General features: G+C 46.4%; 1 protein-coding gene across 4 annotated transcripts in view; it reads right to left on the minus strand.

Moving 5' to 3' along the window:
- NEK9 (NIMA related kinase 9) overlaps positions 1 to 19,570 on the minus strand; it is a 39,380-nt gene that overhangs the window by 9,793 nt on the left and 10,017 nt on the right. For 3 of the 4 annotated variants that reach the window (XM_050955663.1, XM_050955662.1, XM_050955664.1), the window contains 16 exons: positions 19,147 to 19,202; positions 18,192 to 18,262; positions 16,740 to 16,845; positions 13,141 to 13,272; positions 11,950 to 12,060; positions 11,197 to 11,261; positions 9,894 to 9,944; positions 7,442 to 7,634; positions 5,803 to 5,947; positions 5,248 to 5,448; positions 4,681 to 4,727; positions 3,169 to 3,324; positions 2,610 to 2,718; positions 1,722 to 1,883; positions 1,081 to 1,251; positions 814 to 873 (listed from right to left, as the gene is read on the minus strand). In XM_050955663.1, coding sequence (XP_050811620.1) covers positions 814 to 873; positions 1,081 to 1,251; positions 1,722 to 1,883; positions 2,610 to 2,718; positions 3,169 to 3,324; positions 4,681 to 4,727; positions 5,248 to 5,448; positions 5,803 to 5,947; positions 7,442 to 7,634; positions 9,894 to 9,944; positions 11,197 to 11,261; positions 11,950 to 12,060; positions 13,141 to 13,272; positions 16,740 to 16,845; positions 18,192 to 18,262; positions 19,147 to 19,202 — 1,836 coding nt within the window. Of the gene's footprint in view, positions 1 to 813; positions 874 to 1,080; positions 1,252 to 1,721; positions 1,884 to 2,609; positions 2,719 to 3,168; positions 3,325 to 4,680; positions 4,728 to 5,247; positions 5,449 to 5,802; positions 5,948 to 7,441; positions 7,635 to 9,893; positions 9,945 to 11,196; positions 11,262 to 11,949; positions 12,061 to 13,140; positions 13,273 to 16,739; positions 16,846 to 17,630; positions 17,778 to 18,191; positions 18,263 to 19,146; positions 19,203 to 19,570 lie in introns of those variants that run through there. The other variant, XM_050955665.1, reaches the window with a different exon arrangement.

A 19,570-nucleotide genomic window follows, 5' to 3' on the forward strand; every position in this document is an offset into this window, starting at 1 on the left:
CCCTTCCTCATCCTGTGCACTAGTTGGCCTCCTTCTCTTTATTTAAAACCCCTCACATTCTTCTTTGAGACCTTGCAAAGACAGAACTGAAACCATGTGACAGGACCAACTGCATCCACTCTCACAGTGCATTGGTGCAAGGGCCATGTCTGAAAAAATACAGAGGCCTGAGCCAGTTTGACACAGATACCATAATTCACACCTAGATACCACGGTGACTGGATAAAATAATAGAACCAGCCTGCACAGACCATGCGCCTTCTTGTCTGCATTCAGTCTAACTCAATCTGCAAGCCCTCTGCTGGGCGGGGACTTCAACATGTAGCATACAGACATTTACATTTCTGCTGCTTGGCTCTCACATTTGTTATCTCCAGGGCCTCCAGCAAGGACCTGAAGTCTTTGCTCCTCAGAAATTTCAGCTGCTCTAGTTTTCTCAGATCTCACACTTCTAAGGGGTTTGAGTGGGGTGAAACCTGGTTTGGTTAATAAGGACTGGTTTTGCTTGCACCTAAGCAGACATGTGTCACACTGTGCTAATTGAGGCAAGTAACCTCCTATAATCATGCTCCTCACAGGTACTACTATACTGGAGAAGGAGGCAGCCAGCTGGCCCCAGTAGGGAAGGAGACCAGGAAGCCCAGCGAAGGCAGGAAGCAGTGACGGTGGGATGGGTAATGACTGGTTCTGAAAGCCCTTTGAAATGACCCTGCACATGTCTGAACCTTTCCAGTGTGCATCAAAGCTGCTGCTGCCCAGGAACCCCAGCTTTGGAGTGACTCACGTGGCTTTTACCCAGGGCTGATTACTCACCAGTACCAATGGACAAGCCACTACTGTTGGATCGGATGGTTTTGGAATTCAGCACCTTTTCTATGGAAAGAAAGAATATCCCTTCGGTAAAGGGCTCTCACAAAGGCGGTACAAATCAAAACAGGACAAAACCAGCGTTCCAGTACTGGGACCAACATGAACTCGCAAGTGATCTTGACCCTCTCTCCCAGTAAGCTCATGTTAGTGAGTACTGAGTTATCACAACAAATGTCCTTGGAACAGCCCCTGTCTCTGAAACACACTCACCAACAATGAGAATGGTGTGCCAGCCACGGCAGGACAGATCTGGAACGTGGTGCAGGGACCCAAAAATGGGCCGAGGCCATGAAGTACAAATATCGGAGCCATGAGCTCTCTCTGTCGGTGTCATTGCCAGACGTCCATTCCCACCATTGCCCCAGGCAAAGATATGGTTATCTAGGAAAAAATTGATCCATCAGCCTGAACTTAGAAACATCTCATTACCCTTCCAGGGGCCCCACCACACCTCACTTCTTTACCATAGCTACTCCAGTTCAAGACAGACAGGGCCTCTAGTCCACCTGCTACCAACTAGCCATTGGAAGGCTAAAATTATGTGTAGTGAAGTCTAGCAGCTAGTCTCCAGCCCACCACTTGGCAGCCTATGGACAGCGTTAGCTAAAGCTTTGTGCTGCCCTACCCCATTGATATGGCACCAATCTGGGAAAATTTCCCTGTTCCAGTCACAGCCTTTCAGAGCCTGACCGTGCCAGGGCTAACTGCAAAGATGGCAGCCTTTCTGTGCTGCCCTGAATGGCAGAAGATACATGACATGCTTCCATTGCTAGATGGGAGCCAAATGTCAACTATTCTGCAGACCCAGCCCACAGGAGGAGTCCACTGCAGCCCCACAAATGCCCACTCACCGTCAGTAGCAGCTATGGTGAATTCATCTCCACATGAAACCCTGATCACCTGCTTACCCCCAAGGGGGCCTCCTAGCAGGTTAATTCCCAGATGCTTCTTATAGTCGCCAACACCCAGCTGTCCACACTTGTTGGAGCCGAAGGTCAGCAAGCGTCCCCGCTCTGAGAGGAGGAATGAGGAGAGTCATGGTAGGTACCCAAGACAGGAAGCAGCCATGCAGGCAGAGAGAATTACTAGCAACAGCCCATGACCAAAAGGACTCAGCTAAGAACTTGGTCATGCTGGAAGGGGACTATTAGCCAGTGATAATTGCTTCAACCCAAGAAAATCCCCCAGCCATTCAAATATCTCTTTGCTTCCCACCTTTGACTCTGGATCCCGTGACTCTTCCCCAGTGCCTTAACTGAGGTGCTCTGGCAGGGGGAACCAAGGTGCCTGATCAGGTTCTAAAGCTGAACGTCAGCCTTTCCCAAGGTATTATCCTTTCCATGCACGAGCCTCTCCTCCCTTTAGGAGGGCTGACCCAAGCTCTGATATTGCTGCTGCTGAACAACGTGAAATTCATGCCTGCTCCAGGAACTGACAGCCAGTGGCAAAGGGAGCTGAGACCCTATCTAAAACCTTCAGTGCCCAGAGGTCAGCACTCGGCTCGCAATCACTGGATGGGGCTTCATGAGCTTCTACTTTGCTCAGTGGAGCTGAAATGAAATGGAATAGAGCTGATTTAAAGGACCAGCACAAATGGTATCCTACTAACTCCGAACACAGCATACAAGCCAGTGACATGTACAGTGAAAGCCTATCCCTGGGGACAACTAGCTCCTCTAACTGGGAGTGGGGAAGTGGAGCCATTCCCCAATACCACTTGCACTGTGAGTTGGTCTCACCATCTATGGAAGCTGTATGCGTCTTTCCTGGGGCAATGGTGCGGATCTTGTAGAAGGAGAGCTGCTTGGCCAGAGTAAGGGAAGTGGTGTAAGGAACTTCATAGTAGGTCTGAAGGAAGAGACCAGACATAATCAGGTAAAGCCCAGAGCCAGCACCCCAGGGGCACACACATCACGCACATTCATCAGCCAAGATCTATTTATGCAAGTCTTGGATAGAGGACTGTGCTGGGTCTGCCAGCCCTGCAAGAAGACAGGCAATTCCTGCCAGGTTCAGATTCCACTTACGTTGTATGAGTGCCCCAGATGCAGCTAACATGCTGTTTTACCACCACAGAAGTGAACTGAACCCACTGGCAGATGTGAGGCTGGGGAATGATTTGCCTCTCATCATACTAGCAGGTGCGTTAGGATTTCCCTTCCCCCTGCAGTTCTGAGCTGGGATCCAGTGGATGGACGTATCCCATGTGATGGACTCCTTGCCATTGTTGGGGGACCTCTGCTTCCCCATCTTCTAGGAAACCCTGGGAGCAGGCACAGGAGCACCAGATGCACTCACATCATGGTTGATGATCCCAGACGTGCATTGGTTCAGGCCCAGTTTGTTGAACTCGTTGAGTCCACATGCCAGCACTTTGCCCGTCTGGGTCAGCAGGAAAGTCCCATCACAGCCACACTGGACTGAGACAATATTCAAGGTCTTTGGAACATCCACCTAGATTGAAAACATAATTGCCAGGAATCAAGACCTGACAGATACCGAGCAGAAGCAAAGGTCGAAACCGAGAACACAGCAAACACCTGACTAGATCAAAGCAGTGGTTCATCTAGTCTAGGTCCTATTCCTGACAATGGCCAATACAAGCTTCTTCAGATGATATGTAAGAAACTTCATAACAGAATAAACTACCCACCGGAAAGTTACATTTTCCTGACAATTAGTTCGGTTTTATGACCTGAAGCCCATTCATATCAACGTATGATCCTCCAGTGAATCCTACCAAGCTTGTGACCTTAATGGTATTTTGCATTAGTAACTGTTATTACTCCATAAGGGAAGTCACTTATTAAGCACTATCAGAATTTGGCTTTTATCCCCAAAGCATGTGTTTTTCTTCCTTCTGCATCTTCTTTCCTATTTAATGTAAACATCTGATCCTCACTGAATTAGAACAACAGACAGCGTAGGGGAAGTAAGAACAAGTATGAAAGATCAGGGGATTGTTTATCTACACAACATCTTTTTGGTAAAGAAAAGATGGTGAGGAGTGATCTTTGTAGTGAGTGGCGGAAAATGATCACAGTAAACATTTTAGCCATGCAGACTTGCTGGTTCCATGTGAGGTTCCAGAGTGCCTCACAGTCTTCTCTACTATTGACTAACCTACATAATTTTGTGTAATCTGCAAAATTAAACAGAGGGGGGGTAATCCATCTGTTCTGATCATTAATAAATACAACAACACTTGGAGCCTCCAAGTAAACTTCTTGCCATGAAGAAAATTGATCCTTCGTTTTCTGTCTCTTAGCTGGTTTCTAACCCATGATAGAACTTCACCTCCCACTCCTTTTGGGAGGGATTTTATATGGATTTCCAATAATTTCTGACAAGTTGTATCAACTCATTTTCCTTTTGCCATTATTTTGTGAAATATTCAAAGAATTTCAGTAGGTTAGAGAAGTGCAATTTTCCTCTGTAGATCTGGGGCATGGAATTTGGTACTGACTAATAGTTCAGGAAGCTCCTCTCCTACGGGACTTTCTTGTCAAGTTCACCACTTGCCATTATTTGTCTCTGCAAGGAGGTCGCAGAGCAGTGAAGCTGAAAGTCACAAGGCACGGGGAGCACCCTAGCTTGGCCATTTTGAGAGCTATATTTCCCATCTCAGACAGACCGATAGCTGCCATTAGATCTAGTGCCAGTGATTGGTTAAGTGAATATGGAACCCTCAAAGCTCTGCAGTGCCTTGGGAAAAACAAACTCAGGCAGCAAATTTTCAAAAACAGTGACTCATTTGGGCCCAGATTAATGCCTGAGAAGTGTTTCAGAAGGAGGCGGCTGGAGTTTTACCTTCTGAGGGGTGTAGTGATCCTCTTCCGAATCCAAACCCAGACGCCCTGTGTCAGCAGAGAGACTATGGTGAGAAACAGGAATGCACAATCTTTCCATGGCTGAGAGGCCTGTCCTTGGGCTGTCCTAGGCCTCCTAGGAAAATCCCCCAAAGCCAGGAGCCCTGCTTCTGGGAAAACAGTGCTGCTCTCTATTCATGAAGGACAACGTGCACTGCTGCAGTTCACAAAGAACTCTGCAACCCAAAGGCAGAGTATCTGTTCCTGGGGAAACCACCCTGCCTCCCAACTTCCTAGTAAAATCCGAAAGGTTCATTCCTCATCTCTCAATCTAATTTGGAAAGAAAACCTCATGAACGACTACATGATTTTTGGCCTCCAAGATGCCCTAGGCAGCCCTCATCTATTCCCTGCTCTATATAACTGCATCGTAGCCACCGTCCTGCCAGTTGCGAGTAAAAGTGAATGTGTTTCCATTCCCTCTCAGGGTCATACTGTGTCTGATGTCCCTAGGCCTCCAAAGCTTGGAACAGGTCCCAGAAAGAGGACGTGACATGACTGCACATACCATACTCCCCACAGCCCCACGAGTAGACCTCTCTATTTCTGGTCAGAACAGCCACGTGATTATCTCCACAGGAGACTTGCTCCACAGGATTGTTGAGGAAGAAGTCCAGCTGCAGAGGGTCCAGGACCTCAGAGCCAAATGCCTTGTCAACACCCATGCAACCATAATAGTCCGAGCCAAAGGCATACATCTGGCCTTCATCTGCATGAAAGAAGGAGCAAACTCAGACAGCATACGGAGCTTGCATCAGGCTGCCTATTAGCCTCCCGTGGAGTGGCCAAAGGAGCCTGATCCCTGTGGTCACCCTCATCTTTAATACAATGGAGTGGCCCAAGGAGATTATAAAGTCTTTGCCTGAAACGTAACCTAGTTGTTCATATTAAGATGGATCATTGCATGCTGGGACCTGCAGGCCTCTTGTTTGAGAAGCTCTGAGAAAGCCAAAGAGTAGCCTTTCCCTGGTAAAGTTGCTCTGCTGATCTGGTCTTGGAGAGAGATTGGTCCACTGTGCAGCAGACCAGGGTCTCTCCTCATGCCACCCAATCAGTCTCTCACCTGTGATGCAAACGGTAAAGTCATCCCCACAGGACACCTGGTGGATAGCCTTCCCCTGCAACTTCTCCACACGCTTTGGCTGCCGGTATGAAGCTTTGTCTCCATGCCCCAGCTGGCCATGCAGCTTTGTGCCCCCCTGCATATTCTGTAATATATAAAAGCCTGGTAAGGATGCACATCCAGAGCTCAGGTGGATACTGTCAGTACCCTTGAAGCCTGAGAATGAGGAATTAAGGAGACAACAGCAAGGGAAAGCATTTTAGCTACCCTATCCTAGGGAAAGGGCTGGTCTCTCAGTGAGGTATGATACAAATGCCACCCTGGGCTTTCAGGTAGCTTTAATTATGCCCTTAGGAGGAGAAATCAGGTTTCAAGCCATCAGCTGATGGCCACAAGAGTTGAGAAGGAATGCCTCTTCTTTCCCATGCCTACTCAAATGGACAGGTGCACTGTATGGCTAAGGCCCTGTGTAAATCTGTAATGCTGCAGGATATGCTTATTGGTGCAGAACTGTGCTCAAGGATCTCAGCTTTCATTATTACATACACTGCTAAAGCTTATGAGTGCAAAGAAATCCTTAAGCGTGTGAAACAAGTGTCACTGATGCAGCAACGTCTGCCTGAGTCTGCAGACAGACAAACAATAGCTCTGAAAATTTTGAATTTCCCCTTTCATCTTGGTGGGTTGTTGATGCTGAAACCTAAATATGAAAATTAGAGTGTCAACAATGTTAATGAACTCACTGATGGTTTTAGTAGTGAATGTGTTTGTCCCATAATCACCAACTGCCTCTCTCCCCAAGAGACTTATTCCCTATTCAATGATCAACATTTCCTGCTCCTCCCCTTCCCCTCTGAACAGGTTCTATGCTGCAGTTGTGAGCTGCCAATACAAAAATCTGCAAAATGCTGAAAATGTAGGTGTAGGATACATTTGTTTAGTTTAATACCAAAGCAACAGGTGAAACAAAAGTGAATTATTTTAAAATTCACTATAAAACAATTTTTCCATTTACCTTAAGCTGCGGCAGTCCCCAGCTTGGTCACTGAAAGAAGAGACCCTTGCTGCAGAATTTGGAACCAGCCTGCTGCAGAGTACTCAGAGTCCTACCTATATCCAGTAAGGCCACGGTTCCTGCACTCAGCACATGACTCCTGCATTCTAATGGACCCTCCCACCCTTCCATGTGGTCTCTGAAAACCCTTCTCCAAAAATAAATATAGGCCAATGGAACAGTACAAGACTGACACTGCCCTTTGAGATTAGGGAGAGAAAGAAAGGATACTTGGCTCACGGCACCATGCCACAGTCCCTAACTTACCACCTTTTGGTGTGCTGCAATTCTTGGTAACATCAGCAGCACTTCAACACCTGACTCCACAGCAGAACTTCTGATCCCCCCACCCCCTCCCCACCATAAAAAAATATACTTGAGAGGTTTAGGTTAGCACCCAAAGGGGCTGCCTCCAACCATTTCCGCTACTTCATCCAATCCCCAAACCTGTCTACATTTAATCTCTCTCCTCCCTGAGCTTCCATTCTCCTGTTTCTAACAGACTGATAAATTGACCTCTAACTTTTAAATCTTCTATCCCTGGCCTCCTTGTCTTCCCAAGTTCTTTCTGCTTGGCTCACTTACCACCCAAGTGTAGAGCTCCTTCTCCACTGTCACCACAGCAAAGTGAGTGTTTCCGGCACACACCTGGCGCGCACTGCAGCCACTTTTGATGACATCCAGCTTCTGGGGGGTGGACTTCCCACCCCCCCAAACATACACCTCACTAGTGCGCGAAGTCACCACTGCAATTGGTGTCTCACTGACGGTGCTCGACCTGTATAACATCCACCAGAACACAAATGACCTTAGTATGAAGCTATGACCACTGTCAACACTGTCCAACCCAAATCCTTTCTTCTGGTCCACACACAGAGGAGAAGCTAAAAGAGAACTGGACTGCTTACGTCTGAGCTGCAGCTCTTCACAAACATTAGTGGGTTTTTCTTTACAAAAACTCTTCTCTCCTCAGAGACTGTGATGTCTGGAGTTTTCTAAATATGCTCAGGAGCACAGCTGGGTGAGTACTGCAGAAAAAGGAGCCTCCAACGATCATTCAAATAAAAACCAGAATCCAATCTAATGACATTTAGAACACTGACATGACAATTGGTATTTGTCAAATGTGAAGGTCTCATGAGTACTCACGAAAAAGTGCTCAGAAAGTGAAAGATTCACAAATAATCATGCAAACATACACAAAGGAACACATGGCCACCTCAATCTCCAGTTTCCCTTTAACAGAATTTCAGACATCCAATCAAGGAACAAAAACACACTATATAATTTACGTGACCAATCACTCCACAAACAACAGATCACAAAATGGAAGCCACAGTCAAAGCAGGTAGTCTGTGAACAACACATGGACTGAAACAGGATCAAACACAGAGCTGAGCCAATGCTTTCAAATAATCAATGTGTGAAAATAAAACTGTTTGATAATACACCAGCAGAAAAACAGCTACATTTATTGCAGAAACTGTTTGCTACAGATTAGCTCATTAGCTGGGATTAAGGGAGAATTTATGCACATACCCTGTTTTATGGAAAACTGTCAGAAAATTAAAATGAATAGCCCAATTCCTCACTGGCAGCCTGGTACCTGTGGGCAGTGACTATTATGTCCTGGAATGCTCAATGACGGTTACAAATACCACCACATCTCACCTCATTTTAAAAAAATCTAGTCATCCTCATTTTCAAAAGCCTCAAAGTGGAAACTAGCCTCTAGGAATGTGAGTCTGCCATGGGATTTACTTAAAAACTATGGTTTATTCGTTGTAATTTTCACTGTTCCACCACACCTCAATTAATTGTGCTCATCTCCGCACCACAACCATAGCTAACTTGAGTTACCGCTCCAGTACTGTTTTTGAGTTATCTGAGTATAAGACACTGTCTTTCACTCAAACTTAACATACACACAAAGGAATTATCCAACAAAAACTTCATTAGGGCTGAGTTAGGGTTCAGAATGTATCATCCTCAAAAGGCTGCTAATAGAACTTTTATAGAAAGTGCCACACTTTAAAGATCAGAAAATACCAATGTTAGCTTTGCCCCCTCATCAGCACTCACCCTATTCCATCTACATTACTAAAATGGGCCACAGACCCACAATTTCCCTTACACCACAAACTGACGAATCACAACCCACCCACCACATATGGGCCAGTGACCTCAACATTCTGCAGTTCATCCAACCATCAATAGTGCCACAGAGCTCAACATCTCACATCTGACCCTCAACACAGTGTAGACCCAGCATCTCCCCCATTTCACTATGGCCTGAAGAGCCCAGTCTATACTGACTACCCTCCCTAACTGGCCTAGAAACCCACTGTAACTACCTCATTTGCCCTCCCAATACCAGTCAGAGATCACACCCTCCAGATACAGGCCAGAGCCAACTCTCACACTGTCCATGGACCCCAGACTACCACAAACAGCCAAGCATGTGGGGACTTCCCCACACCTTCTCTCCACGGAGAAGGATGGGTAGCTGACAGATATAAGCTGTGCTTGGCAGCATCCTCAGAGTCCAAGCAGTGCCTCCCCCATACCCCATCCCTTTCCCCTAGGGCACTCAACAAGCCAAGTGACATAATGTACACTGAGGGAACTGAGATGCACACAGGACACCTCCTGCCCTTCTGAACTGGGTCTCAGTGGCTGCCTCAGCATCAGTTAGCTGCATGTTATCTGCCAATATTCATGGGGCCCCTTCAAGCAAATGACAACCCTCCCTATTTGGCCTAGAGACGGAATGATCCACCTAACAATCTCTCCACATGTAGTAGAAACTCCCAACTTTGCCCTTGAGACGAGCCTAAAAAGAGGGAGTCGGATTACAGCCTCATACACTGATGAGCATACAATTGCACCCTCCCTGAGTTTCTAGCATTTAAAGTTTTTCTAACTATAACACTCCATTAAGAATGTCACAGCCTCATCTCTAGCATTCTCAGCAAAATTACTAGGTAGGGAGCTATTCTCTACAAATCTCTCTTTAAATACATGCTCAAATCATTACCTTGGTCGTTTGGTTGGCCCATTAAGCAGAGTGACTTTCTCCTCCATCTCCCTGCCACAGGGGAAAAAAAAAAAAGAAAAAGAAAAAAAAGAAAAACACTATAGAAAATAGTAACTACATATTACTATAGCCCAAACACTTTACAGACTCCACAAACTGACAAGCCATACACAGGGATTACTTTCTCTTCAAATTAAATGCTGCTCCTTCCGGGGTGGACCGCAGCAGCTATTTACACATCCTACAGCAATACACATGATTGGGGCAGAAGTAATGCACCACAGAGCTAACAAACTCTCGTGGGAATTAAGGGAGGCAAAAAGTATATACCAGAGCCAGAATTTGGCCATGATGATGAAGCTTACACCCCAACATTTGTGAAAAGTACCACTGGATCTTTAATGACCACAAGTGAACAGGATGTGGATTTTAAATCTCATCCTAAAGATGGAATGTTCAGCAAGACAACAGCCTGGAGCATCATTCTGGGGGTTGCATACGAACAAAAAGCACCTTCAAGCAAGGAAATAGGTCTACTATCACCAGGGTGGCCAAAGGGTTAACTCAAACAGTCCAACAGCATGGCCCACAGCCACCCTCATCTTACATGAAGGATAGTTTACGTCTCTGCCAGGCCATTTAGAACACCATGAAGCAGCACATCTTGGGACTTGACGTGCAGTCTCTGTGGGCTGCCCCTCTGCACTGAAGATGAGAGTGGGCAAATACTCAAGCACAGTCCTCAGGCTTCTGGTAAGTTGTCAACATGGTCTTTAGTGCAGCTAAGTGTGGGCACCCACTGAAATGGGGCATTTCCATCACAACTCTGCAAGGAGGGCTAAGGGGAAAGTGCTGGACTGGGCTTATTACATGAGATACAGGAGATAAAAGGGCTTTTACAATGACCTTTCAAGTCCCTGAGCACTGCTACGTGTTCCCAAAGGTCTAACTTGAATGTCAGTAGCTAGGGTCCCTCTAAGGAGTCTCAGAGAAACACACCAGAGTTCTCAGCATATCAGCTGTTAGGCTGAAGACGGCAGACGGACACTCCCCAGACCTCCATGCTCCCATCGGAACACAGGTTAATTAAAAGATACCAGCAAGGTTTTCTCTTGCCTGAATAGCTGCAATCCACTCCCCTCTCTTGAAAAGGGTAGAGTCTATTTCAGGTCTCTCCTACCAGCCAGAAATCAATCTAAGGGCTGAATTCGGGAAGCATCAGAATTATTAGTTTGCATAAAGCTCCAAGGTCCCTCTTGACCTCTACAGCCCATCTGCGTCCAAGGTGAGAACATTTGGCTACCTCCTGCGTTTGCTGAGAAGAACATGTTCAAGCAGCTCATCGGCAGTTGGCCTCTTCTCAGGATCCTGAAAGAGGTGAGCAACAGGTCACTCCTAAGGAAAGGGTCAGTGTCTACAGTGAAATCTTGGGATAGAATAGCTCATTCCAAGCCCCACTGGTCTCCTCCTCTCATGCCCTGCTTGCCTTCAGAAAGGCAAGCGGTCAAACAGAAATGAACCAAATGGCCATCACGTCTCTGGACAGCACAGGGTTAAACGCCAGATATTCAGATTGTGGACTCCCAACACTCCAAAGATGTGGGCAATTTAACTGCCTTCAAGAAGCACGTGCTCTGAGGGCAACAAGAATATTAAGCCAAGAGCCACAGCCCAGAGAGCTGGAGCCAGAGGTGGAGCTAGGATAGATCACGCTGGGAAGATGCTTCCATATCTATCATGCTGATAGGCCTGCTGACGAATGTGAAAACCTCAGCCTATAACCATTCCCCCAACATACAGCATCAGAGAAAATCCAGCAGCCCGCCAAATTCCATGGAGCTGGAAAGGCATCCAGACAGGAAGTTTTCAGAGAACAAGAGGAAGCAGAAGTCACTCTCACTGACACATCAGGCTGCACAGGCAGCTGCATGTGGGAATCTGTCTGCACCTACATACCCCACTCTGAAATACCCATCTCAGCAGTCACCCACTGTTCTGGAGCTGCAGGACTTAGGCAATGGGCAGAAGATCTGAAGAGAAAATTAATCTTCCCAACCTGATCGAGGCAGGAGTGCACCATCTGGATCAGCTCCAGGGAATAGACACTGGAATCAACCTCCATGGCCCGATTTCCCTTTACAATCTTCACACACAGGTTTAGGGGATTCTAAGGAGGAAACAATGACCAGTTGTAAAGGAGCTAAGCTGAGTTGGACAGTGTGCCCAATGGGGAGGGATGCTGCAGGCCTCTGATGTTTATCATGTCTTTCTCTGACTCTCCCACTTCAACATGTCCCCCCTCCTCTCAGCTGCTACTAGGTGCTGCAGCAACCTAGTCACCTCCCCTGCAGAAATGCTATCTCTTCCAGATAGCTTTCCAAGCTAGGGCTTGGTGGCAACACCAAGCTTCTCTCCAAATGAGGCAAGGAGGGACGGAAGGGTGGGCTCCTCCCTGTTTGTCAGGTTCCATCAATGTACAGAAGCTCCCCAGCTCTGAAGATACCATGTAGGCACTCACGTACTGGAGTCTTGGCACCACTGACAATGAAAAGTCAGAAAAGGACAGTCATTTGAAATAGCCCCATAGCTGGTACAGAACATATCACAGCCACACCACACCAGCTGGCTGCATTCCCCACATGGCCACACTACACTAGCTGACAGCTTTATTCAACCACCCACCCACAAGTGCGAGCCAGCCAGCCATGCTCCCCACATAGCTGAGTGGTAACTCCCAGCTGTGCCAGTGAGCCACACTCCTCACATAATCAAGCTGTGGAACAAGACAAAAGGATTAAATCCTAGGAGGTTCAGAAATTACAAACTCTCAGAACAGGATGCAGTATTGTGAAACTCTCAACTACCAGCATAAGACTTCTAGGGGGAGATGGAGGGGAGAATGGGACTTGGTTGCACAGCCAATTAATGAAGTCCTGCTTTAGTCAAAAGGGAACATTTCCCTTCAAACAATGGTACAAATCAGGACCATCTACACTCCCTGCGTGTGTGTGATGTCTCAGGCTGCGGGGAGGATCAAAGAGTATCAGCAAAGCCAGGCAGGAAAAGTTTACCCATATTACTTTCAGCTCTCGGTTGTGCTCTCAGACCGTCATGTTCATAAATACTCAAATTACCAATAGCCATGAAGGAATAAAAATAAAAGTTAGAAAAACTACAGGAGAAGCAGAGACACACTGTGACAATAACAAACAGCGTATTCAATTTATCCCTCAGTCTGTGGACTTACTGTAGCATCAAAGGTTCTCTTCAGAGTGAGAAGCTCAAAGACAACACAGCCCACAGCCCAGATATCAGATTTGAAGTTGTATTTCACCCCCTGGCAGAGCTCTGGGGACATGTAGTATGGAGTTCCCACCAACTAGACAACAAAAGCAGAAAATCTTCATACACTTTCCACCCAGACCCACCATAATTACTATGGACCCATCAGTGTTTCCATTGCAAACCCTAATTTTCTAATGTTTACAGAAAAGCCAAGGTACCCAAGCTGCTCAGACTCTGATGTAGCACATAGTGGAAGTTAGGACTTCAGGAGAGGGACCTATAGCCCTACCTCACCATTCACCACCTTGCAGGTGAGAGCAAACAGGACTACAAAGCAGGCGATGACAACATATCAAGCTCAGCCATCCATTTCTCCTCACCCTCCTTCCGAGTAGTCTTGGGAAGGTGAGGGGCAAACAATCTGAGAAAGCATGTGAAAGCAGCTTTCAGCTCACAGCTGGTGAGCAGTTCTGTCTGACCGTGGGATGTTAGCAGACAAAGGCTGCTCTGTTTCAGAATAAAGAGGGAAGTTTTCAGGATCAGGAAGCCAAAAAGCTGGCCCAAGTCCCATCTGGAAGACTTCCGCTGCAGGACTGGACTTTCTTCAACAATGAAACCTATATTTTGGTTAATTGCAGAAGCCATCATGAACACCACATCAAAGATGAACAGCTCAAAATCACAATGAGAAACTGAGAATGAACATGACAAGTGGTGTAAGTGGGAAGAAGCTTCCAGCTGAATAGGCTCTTCCCCTTAGCAATGAGTCAGACTAACCTCCGTGGAATGAAATTGAGAGAGAAATGAGAATAGATCACGTCTTTGGGAAGAGGGGGATATTTATAATCCTCTTTATGCAAACTGTCTCAGCAACAGACCCTGGGACTGCTAGGCTAGGCTCGGAGAATGGGCTGTTATGTTACAAATGAGGCAGGCTTTCATTAGTCTTTGCTAGAATCTTACCAGAACATTCACAGGGTTATTTCAATCTCTTCTTACTCTATCATCCACTATCCATTTTCCCTTAAGCTGGGCGGTAGTTATACAACTCCACGAACTCTAGTCATACAGTCAAATACCAACTTCAGCATATATTTATTGTCACCCTCAGAGAACTCAAAAGTGTCAGAATGAATTTTGCTCAAACTATCCACCAGCCAAAAAAGAGAGGGCAAGAAAAAGACACACACACTCCTTTGAGCAAAAATCAAGCATGGAAATTCTCAGCACAAAAGGTGAATTTCTAAATGTTATGAATGTGAGGAAAATGGTTACAACTGAAATGGTTTTGCTATAGCAGGAGCTACTAGGGCATACTACAGTAACCCCAAGTTCCTATTTGTTGTGGAGCTATGTAATAGTGCTGATGTTCTGGAAGGAAGTTTTTAAAGGAAGGAAGCATCCTAGCAAAACACCAACAGCTGCATTAAATTTAACAATCAACCCTTAGGGGAAAAAAGTGTGTGTTGGCAGGTGTCCTAGCCTATAAAATCCTTAACAGGTTGGGATTGAGAGCAGTCTCCAATTCCAAGCCTACTAATCACCACAGGAACAATGGAGCTGGGAGATCAGATACTGGAGGGAGAAGAGAGCTCCTTCAACGGAACTGTATTGGATGTTCCAGGACAATGTGCTCCAAACACCTGTGCTACATCAAAGTCTGAGCAGTTTAGTGCTTTGAGTTTTGTGAGCGAAGACTGATGCCTCTCTCTCCTCCTGACCACCCCCACTATTCCCTGCAACACATAGCTCCCATTCCCACCCATCAACACCACTTCTAGTTCACCCTCCTGCTCCTGTCCCATTAAACCATTAATGTTGCAGAAGCCCAGTGTGCCCCAAAAAGTGCTGGAAGAATCTGTGAACTTTAAAGAAAAGTTTTTTCCGGGGAGGGTCATATCTAGGGAACCCCTTGGTCAAATGACCCCAAATGTGGATCACAAACCCTACCCTGCAGCCCTATAAGACACAGCAAATTTCAAGACAATATGGACAGGCATGCAGATTTTGGAACACATAGGAAAATCATCCTTTAAACAGAAAAATCTTCTCAATCCTAACTGTAGCAAAGCTGCTGCTCTACTATAATATTTATGAAATGAATCATCAGCAACTGCTTTTCTATATGCAGATCCCCAACCCAAGATGATCCTAAAAACACAGGAGGCTCAGAGAGGTGTGATGATCTCAGATGAATAAGAACACCCTATAGAGATTAACACAGTCTGAAACAATAACTCAGAGATGTGTAAATTGCTCCATTCATCAGTGGGTGTTTCCATCTCCCTGCCCTAGCACTGGAGAGCCCATGATATGCATCAAGCATGACTGTTCTCAATGCCTCACCTGTGTCAGCAGTGTTTAGTTCTGTTCCCAGCTCCCCACAGAAGCGTAGGGCTTCTCCAGATCCTGCCTCATATAGGATATGTCTACACAGCCAAGAAAAAGCTGCAGCTGGCCTGTGCCAGCTGACTCAGGCTCATGGGGCTCGGACTGTTTCACTGCTGTGCAGAATTCCAGACTCAAGTTAGAGCCCAGGCTCTAGGACCCTCCAGAGCCTGGAAATCTACACAGCAATGAAACAGCCTTGCAGCCCATGTTGGCTGGCATAGGCCAGGCGAGGATTTGTTTTTGCTGTGTAGACATATCCATTGGCATCAGAGAGATGGACTCAGATTCGCTCCCCTACTAGAGGAGCGGGCAGCTCCAGCTCACATGAAAAGGTAAGGAGAGGGGCTGAGGGACTGCCAGACAGGCAAGCCCCCTCCAGAACCTGACTCAAGAGGGGATCAGGGAAGCAGGATCAGACCCAAAAGATGGGCAGAGTCCTCCCAGGACCCTGGCACATCCCCAGAGGCAAGGCCCTCCATATCCTATCTCCCATGAAGGGTGCATACATACAGAAGGGGAGAATGTAGCATAGGCACCAACTCTGTGGGTACTCCAGGGCTGGAGCACCCACCAGGAAAAATTGGCGAGTGCTCTGCACCCAGCTCACCTCCACCTCCTCCCAAGCGCACCACATCCCTGCTTCTCCTCCCAGTGCTTGCTGCCGCAAAACAGCTGTTTCGTGGTGTAACAAGCTCTGGAGGGGGGGAGAGGAGCAGAAACACAGCGCATTCAGGGGATGAGGAGGGGAGAGGGCAGGGATTTGGGGAAGGGGTTGGAATGGGGGCAGGGCAGAGTTGGGGAAGGAGCAGGTCGAGCACCCACCGGTGCCAGAAGTCGGCGCCTATGGAATGTAGGACCGACCAGAGTTGCTGACCAGCGCCCCTGCCTCAGTTGTCCTCTAGTCCTCCTGCCACTTATCCCCATGTCTCCTTCCCAGCGTCCCTCCCCCTTACCTGAGCACTCAAGTCACTCTCACCTCCCCTATCACGCAGCTTCATTCATCCCTTCTCCATAATCCCCTTCCATTTGATGCAGACTCACATCTCTATTCCTTCTCCCACTAAAAAGCACTTCCCCTACCAGCAAGCATTCACAAGTCTACTTTTTTTCTTTAAAACAAAAACTCTTTGATTACACTGCCCCAGAATTGCTCTGCTGCAATATACTCACAGTCTCAGCCATGGAGTACTCAGAGTTCAGCTTCTTTGCCAACCCATAGTCTCCCAACTTAATCAGGTTTGCCTTGGTGAGGAAGATATTTAATGTCTTTATATCTCTGGTGAGAAAAAGAGAGAGAAGTGTCACTATGGAGCTGGGGTACTTGAGTGTTTTTCTGCTCATCAGGATTTGGAGTGAACTTGTTGCCTTCCTTTTTCTGTTAGCCGTGACTGATGTCTCTCACTGCATCATACTCAATTAGCATTTCTTCAGACATGGAAAGCTCACTGTTGCAATCACTGACAGAGCTTCTCATCCCATAGTCCCAGGGCAGTAATCACCTTAGCTGTGTTTTATCATATATGCACAAACAGAAATAGTCTAGAACATTCATCCTTCAGAGCCCAATGTACAGACTATAGTTCTTTCTCCTGTGAACTAAAGTGAAGACCATTAAAGACAGTTTTATTTTTCCATTTTCAGAAATGGGCCAATCCCAAGCATATGAACCCACGGAAAATTCTTAACATAATAAAACACAGTGTAAAAGCAACCCAATCCTAGAACTTAGCTATTAAACATAACGGCCGTCTGCCTCACCCTTAGGCATAGGTGCTGGAACTAGGGGTGCTGCCACATCCCCTGGCTTGAAGTGGTTTCCTATATACTGGGTTTACAGTTTGGTTCAATGGCTCTCAGCACCCACACTATACAAATTGTTCCAGTACCTCAGGCCTTAGGCAAAGGCCTTTGGGAAAAGATGAGCTTTACACTAAGCTCTTAAGGTTAGGAGACTGTTAAGTATGAAAGAATGTGAATCCAGAGCTTTAAGCCCCTCACTGAAAACATAGTCCCCCAGACACACTGTTTTATATTTAGAGTTCTACAGATCAACATCAGCACCTGGAATTGTGAAGAAGCCGCCACTGCAGTCCATGGAGCACTGGTGTGATGTGGTTAGCCCACATGAGTAATGATGCAGAGTCACACACTGATCTGATGCTGGAATATTATTGCAGATGGGGACAGTGTTCTCCACTAGTGATTACCTCCAACCTGCCTGATTTAGGAAATAAATTTGTTTTGTGCTTCAAGTCAGAGGCTGGTTTATTCCCTTATTGATATTTACCTTTTTAATCAACAATCAATAGGTTCCAATGGCCGCAGCATGGGCTATACAGAGCAATTCTTTTCTAGTTCATTGTGCAAAATCAGTAATTCAGTTTCTAACCTAAACTTGTGAGGTGAGCTGGCATTTAATGCCAAAGCACTCAGATAAGCCCTGAGCAGGGAAGCTTCCCAAAGGAACATCACACAAGTATGACAGATTTCCCCTCTCCCCATGCCTCCTGCTAGCCTGGGGTATGCCGCTTCAGAAGTAGGAGCGCAGAGATTTTCAAATGGGTTCGGCCCTCAGACACATGAATCCACTTTCACCCGAGCTTTGTTACATTAGACACCTACCTGTGAAGGATTCCAGCTCTATGGATACAGCTCACGGCTGATGCAATCTGAAATAGGTACCACACTACCATCTGTAGAGGCAGGAACAAAGGTCACATGAGGTCCAAAAATTACACACACCATTATCCTGGCAAGCTACAGCAAGAGAACCTGGTGAACATCAGCAAGGAATATCCTGGCTGGAGGCTCTTTTAGGGAGAGGTCTTTTTCATTCCCCTGGAAATATCCCAATTTGGGGATCCTTATAAGAGGGAACCTCCATAAGATAATTTTGTGTCAGTGATCTTCAAAGTGCACTGTGACACATGCTATAGAAATTGGTACCTTACCAGTAAAAATAATTAGGAGTGGCAGCTAATGATCTTCTGAGGGAATTTGGTGTGGGATGGGTCTTTGCAATCCCCTACTTGGACTATTTTATCTTTACAAGACTCACAAATTCTTCAAGTTTATTTTATGAGCTGCACAAATGTGAGAATCTTAATACAAAATAGGAGAAGGAAGCAGTGAGAATGTGGGAGCTAATGAGAAAAAAAGAGTACACATTAACAAGTATGGCCCAGGAAAAAGTCCAGTCAGACAGGTTCATTAAGTAGTCAGTGAACAACCTGTATTTGGAATAGATCCCATGGAAGGCCAAAACAGAGAAAAGAGCAGAGTGATAGTCAGACGGGAATGCAGAAAGGAAGATCTTAGAGCAAAATCTCTAGACCACTGATTCTCCCTCCATTATTCCATTTGAGATATAAAAGGCTTCCTGATGCCTCATAACTGTTTATGATGTCCAAAAGAAGAGGCAGGACTACAGCCCAAAGGATACAAGGCGAGACCCCTGACAAGAATAGAGGAGAGCTAATGCTACGGGAAGGAGCATGGTATAAACACCCAGATAACTATATATGTTCATGTAGCGCTGAAACCAGCACCACTGCTATCCTCAAACAGCCCAAATTACCTCTTCCTCAAACAACTTGTCTTTCTGCCGCAGGATCTTATCGTAGAGGTTCCCCCCTGCAATTAAAAGTGAGAGAGAGAAGCACATCTTAGTGATAGTAAATGTTCTGCTGATGTATCATCAGGAATCCAGTTAGGAATCTGCTGGACTGTTGCAGCCTATTCAGAAGTAGCTCTCCCTCTGTAATCTTCACTTACACCTGGTCTACACTACGTGTTTAAACCGATTTTAGCAGCGTTAAACCGATTTAATGCTGCACCTGTCCAGACAACGAGGCCCTTTATATCGATATAAAGGGCTCTTTAAACCGGTTTCTGTAGTCCTCCCTGACGAGAGGAGTAGTGCTGAAATCGGTATTACCATATCGGATTAAGGTTAATGTGGCCGCAAATCGACTATATTGGCCTCCGGGCGGTATCCCACA

The sequence above is a fragment of the Gopherus flavomarginatus genome, chromosome 5, assembly GCF_025201925.1.
Source record: "Gopherus flavomarginatus isolate rGopFla2 chromosome 5, rGopFla2.mat.asm, whole genome shotgun sequence".
NCBI lineage: Eukaryota > Metazoa > Chordata > Testudines > Testudinidae > Gopherus > Gopherus flavomarginatus.